This window comes from Salmo salar, chromosome ssa09 (genome assembly GCF_905237065.1).
Source record: "Salmo salar chromosome ssa09, Ssal_v3.1, whole genome shotgun sequence".
Lineage (NCBI taxonomy): Eukaryota > Metazoa > Chordata > Actinopteri > Salmoniformes > Salmonidae > Salmo > Salmo salar.
The window spans coordinates 71,148,287-71,171,070 of NC_059450.1; the positions used below are offsets into that span (position 1 = coordinate 71,148,287).

Below are 22,784 nucleotides of genomic sequence, written 5' to 3' on the forward strand. Positions count from 1 at the left end.
CAGATTGTTAAACTTTTATGTCACTGTTTTAATGTTTGTATCCGTGCTTCATTTTTCTGTAGATGCTTGTTCATTTTTGACAACAACAACAGATTGATACATCTCAATATCAGACGCTGCCTCAGTCTGTCGTCTTGCCATGGTTACCAGATAGGCCAGACTTCAGCTTTGAAAAGACTATGCATGAGTCAGTCAGCCGCGTTGGCTCTGAAGGGCTAGATAGTGAACAGATGCCTCGTGTCCTACTACTATTATGTTTAAATTCAAATGTGAAACCATAGCCGCTAGAGGAAAGTGGATAACTGGCTGTCTGAGGCCCGGGAGACAGACAGACAGAGCGAGCGAGAGCTCGGCGTGCATCCAAGGACATTTTTTTTTATTTAACCTTTCTTTAACTAGGCAAGTCAGTTAAGAACAAATTCTTATTTACAATGACTGCCTACCCTGGTTAAACCCTAACCCGGACGACGCTGGGCCAATTGTGCGCCGCCCTATGGGACTCCCAATCACAGCGGGTTGTGATACAGCCTGGAATCGAACCAGGGTCTGTAGTGACGCCTTTTGCACTGAGATGCAGTGCCTTAGATGGCTGCACCACTCAGGAACGCCCGAAATGAGGAGAGAACCGTCTGTTTCATTATCAAAACCACTAGGCCACGAAAAATATGGGTCACATTCAACATGTCTGTTTTTCTCTCCGTCTTCTTGTGTGTAAGTCACATCTTATTGTGTGTTGTTGCTGGGCTGCAGTAAGGATTCTCTCTGTGTGATAATCAGCCAAGCAGGATCTCCTACATCTTTGTTGCTAATGATTTTATACCTACTTCTTTTCCCCTGCTGATTTTAGTCAGTCATATGAGCAGCCAGGTATTTTGTTTTTGAATTGAAAGTGTCTTTTTTGTGTGGGTCTCCTCTCCTGCCAGGGATTTGAACCAGAGTGCCTGTACACTGGGGAGAACTTTAACAAAGTGTTGACCACTCTGCTGGGAGTCAGCTTCGCCACCCAAGGTAAGTAGACTGATGGGCCTTATTCAGGAGGATGCAGTGCTACAAAACAGTCGGATAGAAATGCACTGGGTAAAACAGACATTCCTACTCCACACATTATTTCTATTTTTAAGGTGGTAAACGTTGTACCCCACTGAATAAGACCATAATGAGCTTAAGGTTTAGGCCCAAATAAAATGTACTCGCCTGCCTTCATTATCATGCAATATTGTAATCATTGATGTGTATGCTACGTTTGCGTGACTAACCTGTCTGCCCTCACACGCTGTAAGCTCTAGTAGAAAACGGAATCATTTTACAGCTACGCGTTAGTGTGTGAACTGTGTAGTGCTGAGACTCACAATGACCGCATTCAACGTTGTGGTTTAAAATACACTCTTGTGTAAAATGAATATGCATGTGTCATTTTTGGTCCCAGTAGGCCTGGTGAATCTTAAAAGGTGCCCTGTTCACATACAGCTGGCATGGCTGTGTGTCTGTTTCTAAGGGCCTCCTGCGGAGTACCGTATTTACTGTGATGACTACCATGGCTCTCATGTCCTACTGAACATGCCTCGCTCTTTTCTGTAACATTGCATTAGAAGACACCTGGCTCAGCTTGAATAAGACAGTTGTAGGAAGGGAATTTACATGGCAGACAGCTCATTGTCAATATGATGAAATGGTATTTCATGTCAAAGCAACAGTGCAGCTAGGCTGTAAGACATTCACGTGATAAACAGCAAGCTGGCACAGTCACTCCAATCGATACACTGTTTGACTTTCTGCTAGCGCAAAGCTTTTGCTGCTAATTCTAAAAGCCATCACTTGACTGTATCCAATAGTGTCGTTATGTGTTTGAAGTTGTCTTAGCGCCAATCCTCATCAGAGAGCATCGATGCTAAGGCCGAGCATGACGATTGGACCAGAATCTCTCGCTCCCTCAGCTTGAAATGGAATAGTCTTCAAAATCTAGCGCTGTTGATTTGGGCTGGGTTAGTCACACGCTCTTTAATGGGTTCGAGAAGAGGCATCTCTCTCTGTGTTTCTGCTTATCATGATCCTCTGACAGGCCTCAGTACTGTGTCCCTCTCCCTGTGTTCCTGTGTGGTTGTGTGCACGTTCTGACAGTGCAGCTGCGAGAAGTATCGGTGGCCAGGCCACGAGGATGGAGCTGCTGACTACAGTACAGGGCTTGTCTGGGCATCTCACTGCATGTGTAAAGGGATGTGGAATACTCACAGCTAAGAGAAACACAAGCATTCCTTCTATACCGCCGTTTGCACTCTTCTTTTTTCTTCTTTTTTCTCTCTCTGCAGTTGTAAAGGGATGGGGAATGAGGGTGATGTCCAGGTTGGCACTGACTCTTGGCGGTGCCCTAGAAATAGTTGGCTTAACCAGTATGGATATATGTATGGAGTGCCCTCCAATTGTTAAAGGAGAACTCTGAACCACCAAAGCACACCAGTTATTTATATCTGGACAGGGCTTTCCTGTAGCCTACATGACCAGATCTACCTTGGAAAATGTCTTTAAAAAAAAAATCTATTCTCAGGTCTAAAAGGTTGAATAAAAACATGATCCAGTCATTTCCAGACTGTAGCAATACCTCTGCCAATCTCTTTATCAAATTCTCATTATAATGGTCTGTGTGACTAATAGGATATATAGCTAATCCTGCCTTCCAGATGGTTGGTTCTCTATCAAAACATGTATAAATAGCTTGGTGATGATCTGCTCCTATACTAAAAGGAGATAAAAAATGAAGGTTCTACTCCAGGACACTTTCCCTCGTTGGATAGTGGACGTAGATTCGGTACCAGCCGACAAGGATGCAAATGTTTCACGTAAAGTGGTGTGTTGGTTCATTTAGAAAGTATTCCCTGTCACCTCCGGACATCGATCCAAGTATTGATCTAATAGTGTGTTGGCTCAGTTGGAATGGATGGCTAATGGGTCCACATACACTGAACAAAAATATAAATGCAGCTTGCAACAATTTCAGATTTTACTTTGTTACAGTTCATATAAGGACATCAGTCAATTGAAATGAATTCATTAGGCCCTAATCTATAGATTTCACATGACTGGGCATAGGCCCACCCACTGGGGAGCCAGGCCCAGCCAATCAGAATGAGTTTTTCCCCACAAAAGGGCTTCATTATAGACAGAAATACTCCTCAGTGTTTGAGCGAAATAAGCTTTTGGTGCGTTTGGAACTTTTATGGGATTTTTTTAAAATTACAACTCATGAAACATGGGAGCAACACTTTACATGTTGCGTTTTTATATTTTTGTTTAGTGTAGTTGTTGACTTAGGTTTTGCAGCTGGCATTGGAATCGGTTGTGGCAGAGACATGCCCAGCTCTGTTGGTACTGCTGGGGCTAGAAGCTAGTGCATCACTGTGCCTGCAAGGGAGTCCTCTCACCAGATGACTCCTGTCAGAAAATACTGAGAAGAGTTTATTAGTCAGCTCTTTGAAGATGATTTTGTCTACCTGCCAGTGTTATTGTCCAACTCAAACTACCATCCACGCCTTCTGTTTAATTGAGCACATTTGAGGTATAATGAGTCATTACGTCATTGATGTTGGTCAATGATAATATACATCAAGGTTTCTCAGCTTGTCTGTGTTCGGTGGCTGGTCTGGGATCAGTGTGTGCTAGTTAAGGTGATGTGAGGTGATTATGTCAGCTAGGCACTGCAGACATCTGTGTGCCCACTGTCCCTTGGGGACTCCGCAGAGCGAACAGCTTGCACTGAAACACATTGTCATCAACAAGCTGCTAGCACTGCACAGCCCAATGCTTCAACAGTCTGAAATCCATTTAACCTGACGACTGAAGTGTGTGTGTGTGTGTGTGTGTGCGCGAAAGACAAGTATTTCTGTCATCTCATCTGTTATGAGTAGTGTAAATGTAGAAATGAAAGTGATTTTGTACTTGATTAAAATAATGATGTAAGTTGTTGTATTCAAGGACAGACTCAAACATTTATATAACCTCTGAGTCCTTTGCAGTCAAATTGCTACATGGTGGATCATAATTAACTATTTAAGGTGTGTGTGTTTGTTTGTGTGTGTGTGTGTGTGTGTTCTCCTCCACAGACTGTGGCACTGAGAGGTCATGTCCCCAGTCCGGCACACCTGCTCCTAGCCAGTCCACCACCTCACACACACACACCTCTTCCAGGTCCAAGTCCCTGCGCAGACAATCCAAACCAGCGGTAAGACACTCAGTCACATTACTCGTTTGTATGTAATTCCGTGTTTGTAAAAGGATGACCCTGACAGTGAAACGGACCTAATTGGAACCTTTTTTGTAGCATGTGCTGTTAACCAGTAATTACAAATATATTCACACTCCTGTACGCCTGTCCTGAACGGCTTGTACACTCGGCTCACAAATTACATAAATGCATAATAAATCTAACTTTCCTGATTGGTTAGATTGTATACGAGTCAGTAACTGACAACTATTCTACGCAACCAGGAGATGTCGGAGAACGGCGGAGGCGGGCTGGTGCTGGTGAAGGCGCGCTTCCAGTTCAAGCAGAACAACGAGGATGAGCTGTCTTTCAACAAGGGAGACCTGATCAGTGTGTCGCGCCAGGAGGAGGGCGGCTGGTGGGAGGGCTCGCTCAACGGCAAGACGGGCTGGTTCCCCAGCAACTATGTCCGCGAGGTCAAGCCCTGTGGTGAGTAGGGCTGGGAAAGAGTCTATGGTACCATGCTGGACAAACACCAGACTAGATTATGATGCTTAGCAGAACACCACCACTCATTCTGTGTGCTGTTTGCTGCTCTGTAACTTCGCCCCCGACTACCTTACTTCCTGCAGATAAACCTGTGTCTCCTAAAGCATCTCAACTGACCAAGAACTACTACAGTGTGGTGAGTGGGCCCTGTCCCATTGGATCTCACTTTTCTACAGCTCCATATGCACTGGGCCACTATAGCTTTGCTTAGGGGAACAGTTTAATTAAGCTGTGTCAGCGTTTCTGTCTCGAATAGGATGTGGGTTATTTAAATGATCTTTCTCAGGTGGTGCAGGACATCCTGGAGCATGAGAGGGAGTTTGTCAAGGAGCTGCAGACAATGTTGAGCTGTTACCTACGACCTCTAAAGGCCAGCGACAAGTAAGCTCCGCGAACAAGGATGGGGGTCAATTCATTCAGATTCAAACTGTTTAGATACATCTTGAAATACCAGTTTCTAAAGAGCCTTGTGGCATTGTGAATCTCTCCGAATGACCCATGCAACATGCTGTTGTTTTTAATGGGTATATCTGTTCTACTCATTGTAATTATATGTTCTCTGCTGTGTGGTGTCCAGGCTGAGCATTACAGACAGTGGCAGTCTGAGTGGTAACCTGGAGGAGATCCTCCCCTTCCAGCAGGGTCTGGTTCTTGCTCTGGACGAGTGCACCAAGTAAGTGTACAGTGCATTCGGAAAGTATTCAGACATTTTATTACGTTACAGCCTTATTCTAAAATGGATTAAATCGTTTTTTTCCCCTCATCAATCTACACCCAATACCCCATAATGACAAAGCAAAAACTGGTTTTTATACATTTTTGCAAATGTATAAAAACTGTTTTTTTTTTTAAAGGAAATATCACATTTACATAAGTATTCAGACTCTTTACTCAGTACTTTTTTGAAGTACCTTTGGCAGCGAATACAGCCTCGAGTCTTCTTGGATATGATGCTATAAGCTTAGCACACTTGTATTTGGGGAGTTTCTTCCATTGTTCTCTGCAGATCCTCTCAAGCTCTGTCAGGTTGGATGGGGCGTGTCGCTTCTCAGCTATTTTCAGGTCTCTCCAGAGATGTTCGATCGGGTTCAGCTCCGGGCTCTGGCTGGGCCACTCAAGGACATTCATAGACTTGTCCCGAAGCCACTCCTGCATTGTCTTGGCTGTGTGCTTAGGGTTGTTGTCCTATTGGAAGGTGAATTGTCGCCCCAGTCTGAGGTCCTGAGCGCTCTGGAGCAGGTTTTCATCAAGGGTCTCTCTGTACTTTGCTCTGTTCATCTTTCCCTCGATCCTGACTAGTGTCCCGGTCTCTGCCACTGAAAAACGTCCAAACGGCATAATGCTGCCACCACCATGCTTCACCGTAGGGATGGTGCCAGGTTTCCTCCAGACTTGGCGTTTGGCATTCAGGCCAAAGAGTTCCATCTTATTTTCATGAGACCAGAGAATCTTGTTTCTCATGGTCTGTGAGACTTTAGGTGCCTTTTGGCAAACTCTAAGCGGGCTGTCATGTGCCTTTTACTGAGGAGTGGCTTCCGTCTGGTCGCTCTACCATAAAGGACTGATTAGTGGAGTGCTGCAGAGATGGTTGTCCTTCTGGAAGTTTCTTCCATCTCCACAGAGAAACTCTGGTGCTCTGTCAGAGTGACCATCGAGTTATTGGTCACCTCCCTGAACAAGGCCCATCTCACCCAATTCCTCAGTTTGCCCGGGCGGCCAGCTCTACGAAGAGTCTTAGTGGTTCCAAATTTCTTCCATTTAAGAATGATGGTTGCCACTGTGTTCTTGGGGACCTTCAATGCTGCAGACATTTTTTTGGTACCCTTCCCCAGATCTGTGCCTCGACACAATCCTGTCTCGGAGCTCTACGGACAATTCCTTCAACTTCATGGCTTGGTTTTTGCTCTGACATGCACTGTCAACTGTTGGATCTTACATAGACAGGTGTGTGCCTTTCCAAATCATGTCCAATCAATTGAATTTACCACAGGTGGATTCTAATCAAGTTGTAGAAACATCTCAAGGATGATCAATGGAAACAGGATGCACCATAAAATGTATATAGTATGTAAAAGCTGGAAATACAGGCCTAAGCGTTGTTGTTCACAAGTTTGCTACAATTGGGTGAGGGGTGGTAGGGTTGGCGGATAATAAAGGAAATATGTGTGTGTGTGTACCGTTCAAAGGTTTGAGGTCACTTAGAAATTCTCTTGCTATTCTGGTTAGAGCCAGTTTGCGCTGTTCTGTGAAGGGAGTAGTACACAGTGTTGTACGAGATCTTCAGTTTCTTGGCAATTTCTCGCATGGAATAGCCTTCTTTTCTCAGAACAAGAATAGACTGATGAGTTTCAGGAGAAAGGTCTTTGTTTCTGGCCACTTTGAGCCTGTAATCGAACCCACAAACGCTGATGCTCCAGATACTCAGCTAGTCTAAAGAAGGCCAGTTTTATTGCTTCTTTAATTAGCACAACAGTTTTCAGCTGTGCTAACATAATTGCAAAAGTGTTTTCTAATGATCAATTAGCCTTTTAAAATGATAAACTTGGATTAGCTAACACAACGTGCCATTGGAACACAGGAGTGATGGTTGCTGATAATGGGCCTCTGTACGCCTATGTAGATATTCTGTTCAAAATCAGCCGTTTCCAGCTACAATAGTCATTTACAACATTAACAATATCTACACTGTATTTCTGATCAATTTGATGTTATTGTAATGGACAAAAAAATGTGCTTTTCTTTCAAAAGCAAGGATATTTTTAAGTGACCCCAAACTTTTGAACGTTAGTGTGATCCGTTTTTTTTTACATTTGCAAAAATTTTGAAAAACCTGTTTTCGCTTTGTCATTACGGAGTATTGTGTGTAGATTGCTGAGGATTTTTATCCATTTTAGAATGAGGCTGTAGGGTAACAAAATGTGGAAAAAGTCAAGGGGTCGAATATTTTCAGAAGGAACTGTGTGAGAGCGTAATGAGGAAACAGTGGGGGCACTGCTCGTTGAGGCAGCTGAATTGGTCCAATCACATTACCCTCACCCAATGTCTAATCTGTGTCACTACACTTTCTGCCCACTCAGCTGTTTCTATCAGATATTCTGGGGATAATTGTATTTGTTGTGATGTACTCGTAACTAACAAAATAATGGAAACACTTGAGTAAATGAGGAATACAAAGTATATTGAAAGCAAGTGCTTCCACACAGGTGTGGTCCCTGAGTTAATTATGCAATTAGCATCCCATCATGCTTAGGGTAATGTCTAAAAATGCTGGGCAGGCCATTATTTAGGCTACCATGGCTATGCCCCAATAGGATGACAATGCCTCCATCCACAGGGCACGAGTGGTCTGAATGGTTTGATGAGCATGAAAACGATGTAAACCATATGCCCTAGGCCGTCACCAGATCTCAACCCAATTGAACAGTTATGGGAGATTCTGGAGTCGCGCATGAGACAGCGTTTGATCATCAACAAAGAATGGTATCGCATCATTCCAATAGAGTTCCAGACACTTTGCCAATAATCTATGCCATGGCGTATTGAACCTGTTCTGGCGGTTCGTGGTGGCCCAACGCCTTATTAAGACACTTGTTGGTGTTTTCTTTATTTTGGCAGTTACCTGAAGCTCTAGATGGTATGGCCTCTGGTTACTATGCTCCCTCTAGTGGTCAATATGTAGAATGGAATCTGAAACTAAACATACAGGAACAACCCAACTGTTATCCAAGTAACTAACACACCCACTTCGCTCTGTGTGTGTTGCAGGGTTCCAGAGAGCCAGCAGCGATTGGCTGCCTGCTACCTCAACCTGATTGGTCAGATCAGGAGGCTGTACCAGTCATACTGTTCCAGTCACCCCTCGGCTGTCTGCGTACTCACTGACCACAGGTCAGTCCTTACTGGCATCTCAGTTCTGCATGACATGCATCTGCATTTGATGGACATGTTAATTTGCAGTGAAATGTCAATCAGTTTAGTAATGCAAGTAAAATGGAATGTCTTTGTGGATAACCATAGGCTATAGAAGAGTAGTTGCAGTTTCTATTTGACCCACTAAGTGTCATACTTTCTCTGCAAATGTTGAGGTGCAACAGAGCGGTGTCTCAAATAAAGTTGTATTAGTTACATACGCCGAATACAACAGGTGTAGACCTTACAGTGAAATGCTTACTTACGAACCCCTAACCAACAGTGCAGTTTCAAAAAACATGGATAGAGATAAAAGTAACAAGTAATTAAAGAGCAGCAGTAAAAAAAATCAAATAACAATAGATACAGGGGTGTTCCGGTACAGAGTCAATGTGCGGGGGCACCGGTTAGTTGAGGTAGTATGTACATGTAGGTAGAGTTAATTAAAGTGACTATGCATAGATGACATCAGAGAGTGGCAGTGGTGTGGGGAGGGGGGGTGCAATGTGAATAGTCTGGGTAGCCATTTGACTCGATGTTCAAGAGTCTTATGGCTTGGGGGTAGAAGCTGTTTAGAAGCCTCTTGGACCTAGACTTGGTGCTCCAGTACCGCTTGCTGTGCAGTAGCAGAGAGAACAGTATGACTAGGGTGGCTGGAGTCTTTGACGATTTTTAGGGCCTTCCTCTGACATCGCCTGGTATAGAGGTCCTGGATGGCAGGAAGATTGGCCCCAGTGATGTCCTGGGCCGTTCGCACTACCCTCTGTAGTGGCTTGCAGTCGGAGGCTGAGCAGGTCTCATACCAAGCAGTGATGCAACCAGTCAGGATGCTCTCGATGGTGTCTTTCTCGTCCGTTGTGAGTGACCTTTTTTAGTTTGTAGCCTCCTCATTCATATCCCCTCACTACAATCAGCCGGGCCCTGAGGCTCTGTGAACAGTTAATCACAGCGCTGTCCATCACACGCAATGTAGTTGTAACGAGCAAACAGAGCAATGAATCAAGCGGTTGTGTAATTATTATGTTAGTAATGCAATTAATCATGTACACTATTCTGGAACTGGTGTCCCCCCCTCGGTCTCTTGCTGCGCAATTGTTAATGTGAAAACATGCACTGCAGAGACAAGAGAACACTGTCATGACACACACACACACACACACACACACACACACACACACACTCACACAGGAAGCTGCACACAGGATATCTATAGTTGTGGTTATGTTCCAGGCAGGTGAGGCACTTTTTGATTTCACACTGAACTAATTAGCATCTTTCATACTGTGGGATCCTTTTCAGCTTTTTTCTTTCACTACCAAACACATTCAACAAATCTAGATTTTTTTCCATGGTAGAATATTTTCTGTCTCTTTACATGGTCACCCAGCAGTAAAACTGTGTGTGTGTGTCTCTGTCTGTTGTAGTGAGGAGCTGGGTACGTTCATGGAGAGCCAGGGGGCTAGTACGCCAGGCATCCTGACCCTGACCACCAGCCTGAGTAAACCCTTCATGAGGCTGGACAAGTATCCCATCCTGCTGCAGGAGCTAGAGAGACATATGGAGGTACATTAGGCCTCATCTGGAGCCAACATGGAGGGCAGTTGCTTAACTCTCTATAGGCCCATCTATGGATCCATATGCAACTGAAATTTAACTCGCCTCTGCTGTTCCAGATAGCACTTCCCTACAATGCCCAAATACCATTGATATACCATGTATTGCTATCCCTCCCAAACGTCTTAATGTAGATTGATTTATGTTTTTAATTGGGTATTGTGTAAGATCTAAATGATTTAAATGTTTATAATTTGTTGACTATCTTGCAGGAGGCCCACCCGGACTATAGTGACATATTGAAGGTTACGGTGGCTTTTAAAAGCTTGGTGGTAGGTACAGAACCCCTGTGGTTCCTCATGCAATGTTTAGGTAGACATGGTCCATAGAGGTTAGCCGTGTGCACTGAGTACTGTATCAACTCACTAGTCTACAGTAGCATCATCTAGTCTATATTACCTAACACACTACCAAGAATCATCACTGTCTGTCTTGATGAAAGCACACTTAGCGATTTGAAACTACTGAAGGCTGTCCTTCTCAGAAGATTGGAGATGTTGCTTGTATATAGTTCTTATGTTTCCAAACTGAGATGGAGCATCACATAAAAGACAGTCTTCCGTGAGAGAAATTCTCAAGATGATACACCCATCTCGGTTGTTTTAATGAAGAAGAAAAAAAACGATCTTGCTTCCTGTGTAATATGTCCTCAGTGAAAGACTTTTTCCTATGGTGGGTTGTGGACTGAAATAGCAGTATGAAATACTGTTTTCTATTGGAGCAGTAGTTTGAGAGGCCGTTTCCACAGTGTGGCTGAGAGTTTGCGGGGAAGCGTTGACTCACACACACTGTAGTAGTCTCTTGAGGTGTGAAGTGTGTATTTGAGCATATTTTGGGTCCACCAGCCCTATTTACGTGAACCTGGTTGGTGTTGATTTGTCATTTTATCTTTGAGAGATGGGGAATCCCCCTTCAGGTCCCGGTAAACTGTTCTCTGTAACTCACCTTTGCACGATGCACAGTTCTTTTATACCTGTTGCAGCATTGCCATATCATGGACATTTTTACATTATAGTGTGGAAATGCTTACTAAACCAGGCTTAAAACAGCTTTTATCTTATGGTTAATCTATCCACCACACATTAAGTGTTTCAATTTCTCATATGAACTATACAGTAATGGACACCTCTACTTTCAGACCCAGTGTCAGGACCTGCGGAAACGTAAGAACCTGGAACTACAGATCCTGTCAGAGCCAGTGAGAGGCTGGGAGGGAGACGGCATGAAGTCTCTGGGTCACGTGGCCTACATGTCCCTGGTCCACATGCAGAACGGGACCAATGAGGTGAGGGCAACAGATACAGGTGTCCCCCAATATTAAGTGTTAGGCTCTGGGGAAGGTAAGCCTATCCTAGATCTGTGTGTAAGGGCAACTACCCAGAGAGAGTGCTACAGACCACCCCCGAGAAGGTCAAAGTTCAATATAACAATGTTTTGAGCAGTATGAACGGTGGTTAGGCGAATAACGAGAAAAGTGAGGTAGACCAGTTACATTCTCTGCTTGACGACCAGGAAATACAATTGTTGCCTGTTTGTTCACTATTTCCCCAGAATTGTATTATTTCAGCACCTGTGAATAGCATTTCCAAATGACTGAACGTGCCATTGCCACATTATTTGGCACAGATAAGATTGTTTCCGTCGAACACATTCTGGAGATCAAATTGTATTAGTCACATGCGCCGAATACAACCGGTTAGTTGAGGTAGTATGTACATGTAGGTAGAGTTAATTCAAGTGACAGTGCATAGATGACAACAGAGAGTGGCAGTGATGTGGAGGGAGGGGGGGGTATAGAGGTCCTGGATGGCAGGAAGATTGGCCCCAGTGATGTACTGGGCCGTTCGCACTACCCTCTGTAGTCCTATAGATGAGTCCTATATGCTGATTGCCACCCCCTCTCATACATTGTCTATGTTAATCAAATATCTAAATTCATTATGAATCAGAAACCCCAGACTGGCCATATATAGAGTGGAAAGCCAGTCCCCCTCCCCCGTAGTGTGGTTTCTGTGTAGGGGTCGACTATGAGGATCTGAAAGCTGAGAGGAACAAGTATCTGGCTGTGTTTTGGTCTGATTGAAGCACCACCTGACGTCAATCTAACATCTTTCAAACCTATTCCCTGTTTTCTTTACCTTTTAACTTAGCTGAAATATTGTGATTTTGGGATTCACATTTGATGTCAAATCAAAAGTATTCGTCACGTACACAGCAGGGATAAAAGGTGCACCGAAATGCTTATGGGCTAGCTCCCTCAACAATGCAGTACATGTGACAGTGATGTTCATGTCCCGTTGCCCGAGTTCCCAGACACTCACCTGTATCCGTGGGTGTCGTTGTGTGATTTGATTCTGTGACGCTGCATGCGTGTTCCCCATAGGAGAAGGAGGAGCGCTACCTCATGATGTTTCCTGGTGTGCTGGTCCTGCTGTCTGCTAGTCCACGCATGAGCGGCTTCATATACCAGGTAACCTAATGCGTCCCAAGTATTGCACTCAATCTGGGGAAGTGTGTCAACCCCCCCTCTCTGTCCCCCCCCCAGGGAAGGCTGCCGCTGACAGGCTCCACGGTCTCCAGGCAGACGGAGGACACGGAGAACGGCATCTACACCTTTGAGATCACAGGTACCGTAGGTTAGCGAGGGAGCCTCGAGTCATTTAGCAGACGCTCTTATCCAGAGCGACTTTCAGTAGAGGGTGCATACATTCTCATACGTTTTGGTGTGGTCTGCAGTTCCATCAAATAGATTAGTTCTAGTGATTTTGCGATCAGTGCCAAGGATTGGGTTTCCTGTGAAAGGCCTATATCTTAACACACTGGTCCTGTTGAATAGATCAGAGGTCACTGGTCCATTACACTCTTCACGTCAGTGGGTTGATGGTCAGTAATGCAGTTGCGCCTCATTTTTAGCGAATCAATGGAGTATTTCTTACTTGACACCCCTCATTCCAATCCCTTCAGTACAAACTGTGTAAAAACCTTGATTCGTCTCGGTTTTAATGATGCAGTAACTCATGACATTCGCTGAGGGAAAGGGAAACGACGCTACATCAATGAGTTACGTGAGATGCGTCATAGCGTTTATGCAATGCTATCATTAACATGCCAGGGCTGCAGGAAGAACCACTCCTCCTGGTTGTCTTATTTACTTGCCGCAGGACACAGGCATTGGCTAATAGTTTTTTTTTTTTAACCATGACACCATAATCCAGTTTTTCATCCAGTCGCGACTCGCCAGCTGTCATGGTGGACGTTTATAATTCATGCCAGGTGCCTATATGTGGGCTTTACGAAACGTCTTGCTAACAGTTTTACCCAGCCCTAACTCTCGGTAACCTAGCCTGAAACTTCCCTGCAAAGTGCAACCCACTGAAGTGTGGTGTGTGTGTGTGTGTGTGTGTTGCAGGAAGCACAATGGATCGCGTCACAGTGTTCTGCAGTAACGCCAAGGAGCTGCAGGAGTGGCTGGACCATCTCCATGCCTACAGCGAAGGAGCCAGCCCCGTGGGCACCATTATCAAGGTAAAGACACGGCACACTGTTAATGATTTCTTTTTGAAAAGATGCAGAAAGTGCTGTTGCGTAGAGAATGTTCACTAAACCAAATGGCTGTGCTGTATTTCCCTCTAGACTTAGTATCATAGTATGAAAACATCTACACCACTTCGCATGTATCCAGAACTCGCATTGCGCTGAACCATTTGAACATCCACTGTACTTCACACATGGCTGGCACTTGCATTAAACTTGCGTTGAACCTCACACATCCCATCTCTCTGACTGAAAGCCGGTCAGTATGGTGGGCACCCCCACTCACCTGCCCAGCTTCAGCACCCCCAGCCAGGCCAACCGGGGACCCCTGGAGCCCCCCAAGACCACCAAGCCCTGGTCCCTGAGCTGCTTGCGCCCCGCCCCACCCCTCAAGCCCTCCGCTGCACTGGGCTACAAGGAGGTAGGCCAACCCAGACCTACAGAATATCCATCTATCTCTTTGTTCTTCAGTCTTGATACCCGAGAGCTGCAGTGTGTGCAGGGTTTTGTTCCAGCCCAGCACTAACCCTCTAGAGTCTGGAGCTATTCAGGTTCTTGATGAATAGCTGATTACTTGAATCAGGATATAGTGCTGGGTTAGGACAAAAGCCTGCACACACTAAGTTTATTCGGAGCCTGGGGTAAAGAGCACTGCTTTGTCTTACGGTAACATGAGTTTAACGGGTCCATGGAAAACCCCTGTCAGATATAGCTGTTTGTGTGGGCAGAGCTCTTACCAGATGAGTAGGCGAACGAGGGTCCCGGAATCTATATAAAAACTGTGTATAGACAAGGTGGGGGGGTTGTGTTGGTGATAAGTAACTACATTAATTCCGGTACAGACTTGTCTTTTGAATGGCGTTTGTCTGGCTGTCAGGTTGACCTGGTGGTGGGCTGCACCAGCTGCTACTCCACAGGGTCGGGAAGTGGTCAGTGTGCGGTGAGGTCGAGCTAGGTCACTGACCGTTTATTTTGCCAGAATAGTCCTCTTAAAAATGGTTATCATTTTGCATATTCCTGAGAACCATGAAAACGTTGACAAAAAGACGTTACGTACAATGACGTAGTTTGAAAATAGGTCATTTGTGGTGAGATTTCACGATATTCTAAAGCTGGAGTGGCAGCATTACCCACTATGCCCCCAGGGTTAAAGCAGCTATTAGCTGGGGTCTCCTCTACCTCTCTGGAGAATGCATCTCCCCTTTCCCTCTCTTTTTCTCTGTGGAATCATCACTCTGTTTTCTTCATACTGCAGGATGAGGGGGGGTACTGACATTTTCACCGTTCACCCTCTTCTAATTTCTCCCACTTTTTTTTTTTTCTTCTCATGCATCTCTATCTATATCTCTCTCTCTCTCGCTCTCTATCTCCATACTGGCTGCTGTAGAGGATGTCTTCTATCTTGAAGGTGAGGCTAGATCTATTGCTCTCCTTCTGTGTGGATGTGTGCGTCCATGTGCTGAAGTGGCATGTCATTGCTCTGTTTGCCTCTTCCTCTGCTGTAAGATGTTGGTTTCCTGTGTTCTCTGCTGCCTTGTTTGTCTTTTATCCCCGTACTCACCAAGAGCCTCTGGCAGACGTTTTGTTTTCTAGGTAACACAAAGCTATTTCTAGTTAACGGATACAAGTAGAATTTGATGTAGAAACACTCATCCCCCAGCTTTTATAAAGAATCGTTGTCAGTCCCGCTTTTTAATAGGTCTGTTAGGGACACATTGTGCATAAATTAATGTGTGTGTGTGCTTTATTTTCCAACGAAGCTGCTTCTTGTTGCACCTTGACTAGCATATGATCAAATAAGAAAGAATAAATGGCAATTTACAGGTTTTAAAATGGGAGGGGTTACATAAGAGGGTTTTAAAATTGTTCATTATTTGAATCATGATCTCGTTAATGGTAAAGGTGATTCATTATAGCAGATGTGATGACATAGGCCACACAGTTAGCACCAAGTGTGTGACATGGTTGTGCTAAAAACAAAACGTGTTAGTTAATGACTCGGAGGGGACAATTTTCGTTTCTAAAAGTAAACTGTTTAAAATAATACCAGGGTCGTGTTCATTAGGCACCAAATTGAAGAAACCTGACTGAAACGGGGAGTGGCTACTTAAATTGTCCAATAAGAAATTATAATTTTATTTTCCTGTTGCGTGCCCTAATGAACATGACCCAGGTTTCTTTGGTTACTGCTGTCCCATGCTTGTGGAACTTCTAAGACTTTGTCACCGTGTATGTTTTCGTCTATGGAGGCAATGTGTGTGTGTGTGTTACTGTAGGCTTGCATTTACCGTGATGTTTTTCCCCCTGGCTTGAAGGTGTGTGTCACTGTGTTGGCTATGACTCTGTGTACCGTACCCTCCTAACAGTTCTCTGTCACTCCTACAGGACTCCAGTAAGAGCTCTGGGCCCATTAAGAATTTCTTCCCAAAACGCAGAGCAGAAAGAAAACATTCCGACGATGAGTTGCTCTTACGGAAAAGTAGGTTTGATCATTCCACTCTAGGAAATGAAACCATAAATGTGTTGCCACCAAGGAAAGCACAGATTCACACTCTGCGTGGCAAAATACAGTCGCTGCCTAACCAATGAACTCATTTCTCTCACTGTGAATTGACACTCCAGTGTAATTCACTGCACGTAACTCAAAATGCATGTCTCACGTGGTTTATGGTACCTCACACATTGTGTCATCGCTAGGTGAGACAACCAGCTCCTAGTAGCTGTCCAGTAAAATCTCACTTTTTAAAGTTCATAGTTCGTTAACTCATACCCAAGTAATGTTGTTGACTCATCCTATACTCATATTTGTGGCCAAAGTGTAAATAAAATAAAAACACTTAAAAACAAATAAATACAAGTCAAACAGACTGTTTTAAAAATGCTTGCTGTTTCCTCATTTAACTTGATGTCAAGTTGGCTGAGCTGGCCAATCAGCTTTTTACTTGCCATTTAATATTTTTTATGACGGTATACGCCCACATCATTCTGTTGTAGCCCGTACCATTCAAACACAGAAAAGCTGCTTTTAAACATACTTAGTTTCCCTTCCAATAAATGTTCATTATTTCACTCATATTGTAATTAATTCTAGGTCATATTTAATAGAAATCTGGAAAAACTAGACAGTTAATTTGAAGTAACTGGAACAATGAGAGGGAAATGGACCATCTGAAGCAGACACACAGACAGTTACCATAGAGATGAAGCAGCTAAATCAGTTGTTCCTGTCTTTCAGGTCTGTGTGTCAGTTGAATGTTGGAATTTAAAGTCAGTCTTTGTGGTTCAGAAGGCTCCTGACTCCCAGTTTCCCCTGTGTGCCTTTGATTGACAGGTACAGCTGCTCTGGAGGAGGATGCCCAGATTCTGAAGGTGATCGAGGCCTACTGCACAGGGGCCAGCCAGCATCAGGCCAGCACAGGTGAGCCGAAGAGAGTGTCTGTCTGTGTGCATGCGCACTTGTATGCATCTGTGTGTGAGTGATTATTTTCAACCTGTCATAGATGTAAGTGTGTGTGTTATACAGACAAATCATTTATTTCAACAGGTCCAAGGTGTGTGTGTGTGTGTGTGTGTGTGTGTGTGTGTGTGTGTCACACCTTTAATGGCCCATAGATAGGCATGGCAATGACTCAGACTTACATGTGTGTTATTGTGTCTTTCTGCAGCGGTGAGGAAAGTGTGTGTCCCTCAGGTCCTGCTGCCGGAGGAAGACAAGATCATGGTGGAGGAGATGAAGAACAACGGTCAGACAAGCATAGAGGAAAAGTAAGATGGCCATCACTCAGGAGAATAGACCTTTATCAAACCATTACAACACTGTGTGTTAGGTGCGGGGCGGTATACCGTCAGAATGGAGAAAGCGTCATTTGAAATCACTTATTTGTTGCCCCCTAAGATTATGAACTACTCAAAGTATATTTTATAACTTTTTTATTATTAAAAACATAAAATACCGTCAAAAATGTGAAAAATATGATATTTTGGCCAGATTGCCCAAAATTCAAAAGGCACTCGCACATCTGAGCTGTCTTTGTTGCAGGTGCATGGTAACAGTTGAATAAAATAAGAAACCCGCACACCGCTCGTGATGGCGTCGCCGCTCTTTAATAAGCTTTATGTATCGGACACACTGCCTTTATGCACCATTATGTAGACATAGCTCCACCCACATCCGTTCCACGCATCGAATGGGGTTGGAGTCAAGAGAACAAATAAGTGTTACCAAATGTAACAATGTGCATTTCATAAATATTTGAAATCAAGTGTGTACGTTAAACGTATTAAACACAATGAGGACATCGACCTACCAAGCAAGTTTTCATAAATCATCGGGTACAGCGCCAGAAAAACGTGTAATCTGAAATGGGGTCATAATTCATGTTCACATTTTACAACATAACATACATAGGCATTTCATCATTAAGACCTCTAGGAAATAATATCTGGAGGGTGAAAATCCCAAAACATTCTCTTTTACTCAGAGTATTATGTATATCACTTGGCCATATCGCCCAGCCCTACTGTGTATGCACATGGATCTGCAGTTAGTCTTGTTTAGGTAGTCGTTTCAACACATCTAATACGACATGCTTTTTCAAACCTGTGGTATTTATTGATCCAGTTAAAATTAAGAAATGTATTTCTTTACATAACGTTAAGGTATTAGCAAGTGGTGGTTTTGCCTTGAACATTGAGAAGCAAGAAATTGCCTCGTCAATATTTGTGAAATTATGTTGGACTGCCTGGAACACTCAAATTCCAAAGCCTTTGTCAAAGAACATAATGTGACATTAAAATATGCTGATAACCTTTTGTTTCTGGACTGGCAGGAGTCTGGTTGATGCAGTATATGCTTTAAAGGATGAGGTCCATGAATTAAAGAAGGTAAAACAAGAATTGTTCATCTAATGTTCACTCTGAGAAATGTAAAGGCTGACGATCCATTTTTGTTAAATAGTGGGTAATTGTGGTTTGTGTGGGTTCATACTTGTAGGTGTGTTTGCACATCTGTGCTGTGTAATATTTAACTTGTATGGGTCTTGTCAGGAGAATAAGTGGATGAAGCAATGTCTGGAGGAGGAGCAGAAGTCTCGTAAGGAGCTGGAGAGAGTGGTCAGGAAGCTGGCCAAGCAGAAGAACGACTGTGCCTGGGAGGATGGAGGGCACTGAACAACTCCGAACTACCTACCCAACTACCTACCTACCTGTGTGTGTGTGTGTGTGTGTGACTGCCTTCAATCCCTACAACACAGAAGGGTTGGATTCATGTATCTGGACAATGGTTACAGCAACTCTCTGGTCTGACGCTTGGAGGGGGGAGGGGATATAACCAGAAGCGAAAATTCTGATTGGTTGCCTCCCGTCTACTGGCACTGGTCAACTCTGATGGAACCATTTTGGACAAAGGAGAAATAACTAGTGCTCTAGTGTCACCAGCTGCATCGCCACTGGACTACTGTGTCTACATTTTCAATAGAACATCTAATGGGAACGAGAAGCCATCTTTCAGTTCAATGGAGTGTTCTCTTGCATGCACTTGTTTCAGCAGGAGAGCGACTCCCTCAGCCATAACTAGGGCTCATCTGTCCCACTCTACATCTGTTACAGCACTGTTTCTTTATTTTGGTGTTGAGGACACCCCCTGCAGCCTTGTCGGGAAAGAGCGAGGCTTGCGTCGAGCTTTAGTGAACATCATTGGCATTTTGAGAATGCACGTTCAAGACGTGAGACTCTGCGTCTCCAAGCTATTTCATAGTCCTCGACGCTTTAGCTTTTCATTTCAGATGGGTGAGTCCTATCCATGGACTAACAATCAGTCCTCTAGCTCATGGTAAGTGGATTTCAATACCGCTCATATCCAAGCTGGTGTTAACATTAGCGAATAATGTCCTTGACTGTGTTTCTTACAATCAGCATGGCTGTAAAGTATTTTTAAAATATTGTCACACATTAGATGTGACGATCAATATATAGGCCAAAGCTTTCAGGGATATAGATGTATAACAAATAGAATACCCGTATATGGTGTATTGCGTATAAAATAGACACATGTAAAGATGATGACAACGGTGTGGCCTATACATTCTTACCGACACGATATAACAATTAAATACATGTACTAATAATACATAGCTTTGCTTTATTCGGGAGTTAAAGAATATATATTGCTTATTTATTTTCCATGAAAACATTTCATTATGTAGAAACGTGTGTATTGTATGTAGGTTATATGGTACTGGGAACCCACTTGGGGCGGTCTCTGGGTTTCTGCCTTAAACCAACCCGCACCACAGAAACCACCTCTACAGAATGATAACCTAAGGAAAAAACGTTTTCAAGTGATCTTATTTATTTGGCATTGTCAATTGGGGAAGACAAAACACAACCCATTTTGATTTTAAGAATTTGGTACCACAGGAACAATGTTATTTGTACGTTGTAAACTGTGTCCCACAATGTGAGTTAGGGTTACATTCCAAGGAAGTCTCATTGCATCAGTGTCCTGCGCCCGTTTTCACAGAGCGTCTGAGTAGGACTGCTGTTCTAGGATCAGTGTCCTGCGCCTGTTTTCACAGAGCGTCTGAGTAGGACTGCTGTTCTAGGATCAGTGTCCTGCGCCTGTTTTCACAGAGCGTCTGAGTAGGACTGCTGTTCTAGGATCAGTGTCCTGCGCCCGTTTTCAGAGCGTCTGAGTAGGACTGCTGTTGTAGGATCAGGACCCTCTTAACTAATTATGGTCTATAAGGGAACAAAGATGATCCTTTTCTTGGACGGTTTATAAATACCGTCCCTGGTCTGTCGTTCTTATGCTTCTTTCTCATGAGTTAATGCAGATGGAGAGATGTCCCCACTTTGATTGTGTTGATGGCGAGTGTAAAGTATGAGTAGTGGGATCAAGGGCCTCACAGTGGATTAAGTTATGAGGTACAGAGGAAGTGGCAGGGATTTACATGCACAGGTTTTCTGTCATGTTTCACATTTCAATGGGACTGATGGCACTGTTTAGACGTTCTTGGGGACAGGTAAGGGTCGTGTAACGATTCAATGTGGAACCGGGCTTTGATGCCTTATGTCAAGGCTTTAGGTGAAGGAATATTCAGTTGAATCACAGTACTTCCTCCCAGGATGACATGCAGTGCATGCACTGTCGAATCTGATGTCAACCTCATACTGCAGAGTTCATGAAGTTCCTACTGCCAAATGCAATGTGACCACTTCAGTTTGACTGTTTTTACTTTAGTGTCACTCTGAGACAGTCAGTTTGGCAGTAGACCAGAATGTATAAAGAAACGTATCTCTGTTAATGTGCAGTGATGACTCCTTCACCCCCTTAACCAAAATGGGCCTATTGCCTTGTCCCTGTTTCTTAGCCACGGTGTTCTCTGTTGTCCTGATGTATAGGAGTATACTGTTACAAGCTGTTGTGTTCAGGTCCCACGGTCTGTCAGGTCAGCTCCACGTTTTGTCACCTGTACAAATGTCCTTCAGTATCATTTGTTTATGTTTTATTGCTGAGATTATTTTTATCAATGCATTATTTTATTTTTTTCATAAAGTGTCTTAAAGTTTTCAATGCCTAATAGCCTAAGCGAGCGCTTAGACTGTTCCATCCTGCTCATGACGACTTGTGTCGGCAGACCACTCCACGTGTATCATTTGAAAAAGTTGTTTGATGCAAAATTATAACTCCATTGTAAGGCTTTTTTTTCCTTTCTAGTGGCGGCATACTTTCATGTTTTCAGTATGGTCATTCTTTTAATAAAAATCCAACTTTGATCCGTTGTGATTCATCAGTTTTTCATTCGTGCTGGAAAAGTCCATTGGTAAACCGCGTTCTACCTGTTTTCCACTTCTGAGTGATTGCACAGGTACATAGAACACGCTACAGTGACTAGTGTATGTTGAGAGACCCATGACGGGATGGAATGACTGAGTAGAGATTACATCCTGTGAAAGCCACTTCACCTCCTGACAGGGTACGCTGCACTTCTGCTCTGTAGACTTAGTCTTTCTATGCTGCTCAACAACTTCCTCTACCTCTGGAGTGGAATGGTCTATATGACAGCAGGGCTGTGTGGAGTTTGTTGCCATACGTTCGTACTGTTTTTATAAACCCGATTTAGTCATTGAAGAAATCCCAATCGAAACCTGGAAGCTAGTTTCACTGCTCTTTTCATTCTTCCCCTCTAAATCAGGACTGATTTAGACCTGGGACAAGTTGGTGCAATTCATTATCAGGGAGAACAGAAAGACAGCAGTACTCTGGACCTCGTGGGGCAGCGTTTCCCAAACTGGGTCCTGGGGACCCCAAGGGGTGCACGTTTTGGTTAGCACTACACATCTGATTAAAATAATCAACTCATCGAGCTTTGATTCTTTTTTTATTAATCGGTTGTGTAATGCTACAGACAAAATGAAAATGTTCACCCCTTTGGGTCCCCAGGACCGAGTTTGGGAAGCGCTGTCGTAGGATAAGATTTGAATACCCCTGGAGTAGATGTTACTACACTATACAAAATGGCTTACAGTCAGTGCCCTGTGTGAAGACCTCATATTGCTGTCACAGCATCCTCATGAAACGCACAGATTTTCATTAGACCTGTCTGGTTTTGCTGCACAGATCTTTTCGCTCCGGTGCTAATTCTAGAGGTTACTGCATCGTTTGTTGTGAGGGGATGCAACATTTACTGCAGAAGGTTTGCGTGAGATTATTTTTTTTCAACTTGGTTTCATAAGTTGTGTTGGGGACCATAAGCATGAAGTACATGACATTTGTCTGTGGTGATGAGTCAAACAACAAACCATTTAGTTTGATAATTATGCTTAGCAACCCACAACTGCGGGGGGGGGCTTGTGGAAATAAAGGTTTCATGGGTTGCATCAGTTCCAAGCACTGAGACGATACTGTATGCGATAATCCAATTGGAAACTTACCACAGAGAGATGGTTATTTTTCATTTAAATAATCAAGCACATTTTTTTA

At 43.8% G+C, this 22,784-nt stretch overlaps 1 protein-coding gene across 3 annotated transcripts in view; it reads left to right on the forward strand.

The window, feature by feature from the left end:
- Window positions 1-21,577, forward strand: part of LOC106611722 (rho guanine nucleotide exchange factor 6) — a 30,792-nt gene extending 9,215 nt beyond the window's left edge. For 2 of the 3 annotated variants that reach the window (XM_014212226.2, XM_014212229.2), the window contains exons 3-22: window positions 924-1,008; window positions 4,095-4,213; window positions 4,480-4,684; window positions 4,828-4,880; window positions 5,031-5,125; window positions 5,322-5,417; window positions 8,510-8,632; window positions 10,078-10,216; window positions 10,480-10,539; window positions 11,406-11,552; window positions 12,651-12,737; window positions 12,813-12,894; window positions 13,677-13,792; window positions 14,058-14,222; window positions 15,189-15,209; window positions 16,187-16,280; window positions 17,133-17,219; window positions 17,467-17,566; window positions 18,631-18,685; window positions 18,848-21,577. In XM_014212226.2, the coding sequence (XP_014067701.2) occupies window positions 924-1,008; window positions 4,095-4,213; window positions 4,480-4,684; window positions 4,828-4,880; window positions 5,031-5,125; window positions 5,322-5,417; window positions 8,510-8,632; window positions 10,078-10,216; window positions 10,480-10,539; window positions 11,406-11,552; window positions 12,651-12,737; window positions 12,813-12,894; window positions 13,677-13,792; window positions 14,058-14,222; window positions 15,189-15,209; window positions 16,187-16,280; window positions 17,133-17,219; window positions 17,467-17,566; window positions 18,631-18,685; window positions 18,848-18,970 (2,052 nt within the window). In that variant the 3' untranslated portion in view covers window positions 18,971-21,577. The remainder of the gene's footprint in view (window positions 1-923; window positions 1,009-4,094; window positions 4,214-4,479; window positions 4,685-4,827; window positions 4,881-5,030; window positions 5,126-5,321; window positions 5,418-8,509; window positions 8,633-10,077; window positions 10,217-10,479; window positions 10,540-11,405; window positions 11,553-12,650; window positions 12,738-12,812; window positions 12,895-13,676; window positions 13,793-14,057; window positions 14,223-15,188; window positions 15,210-16,186; window positions 16,281-17,132; window positions 17,220-17,466; window positions 17,567-18,630; window positions 18,686-18,847) is intronic. The other variant, XM_014212227.2, reaches the window with a different exon arrangement.
- The last annotated feature ends 1,207 nt before the right edge of the window (window positions 21,578-22,784 follow it).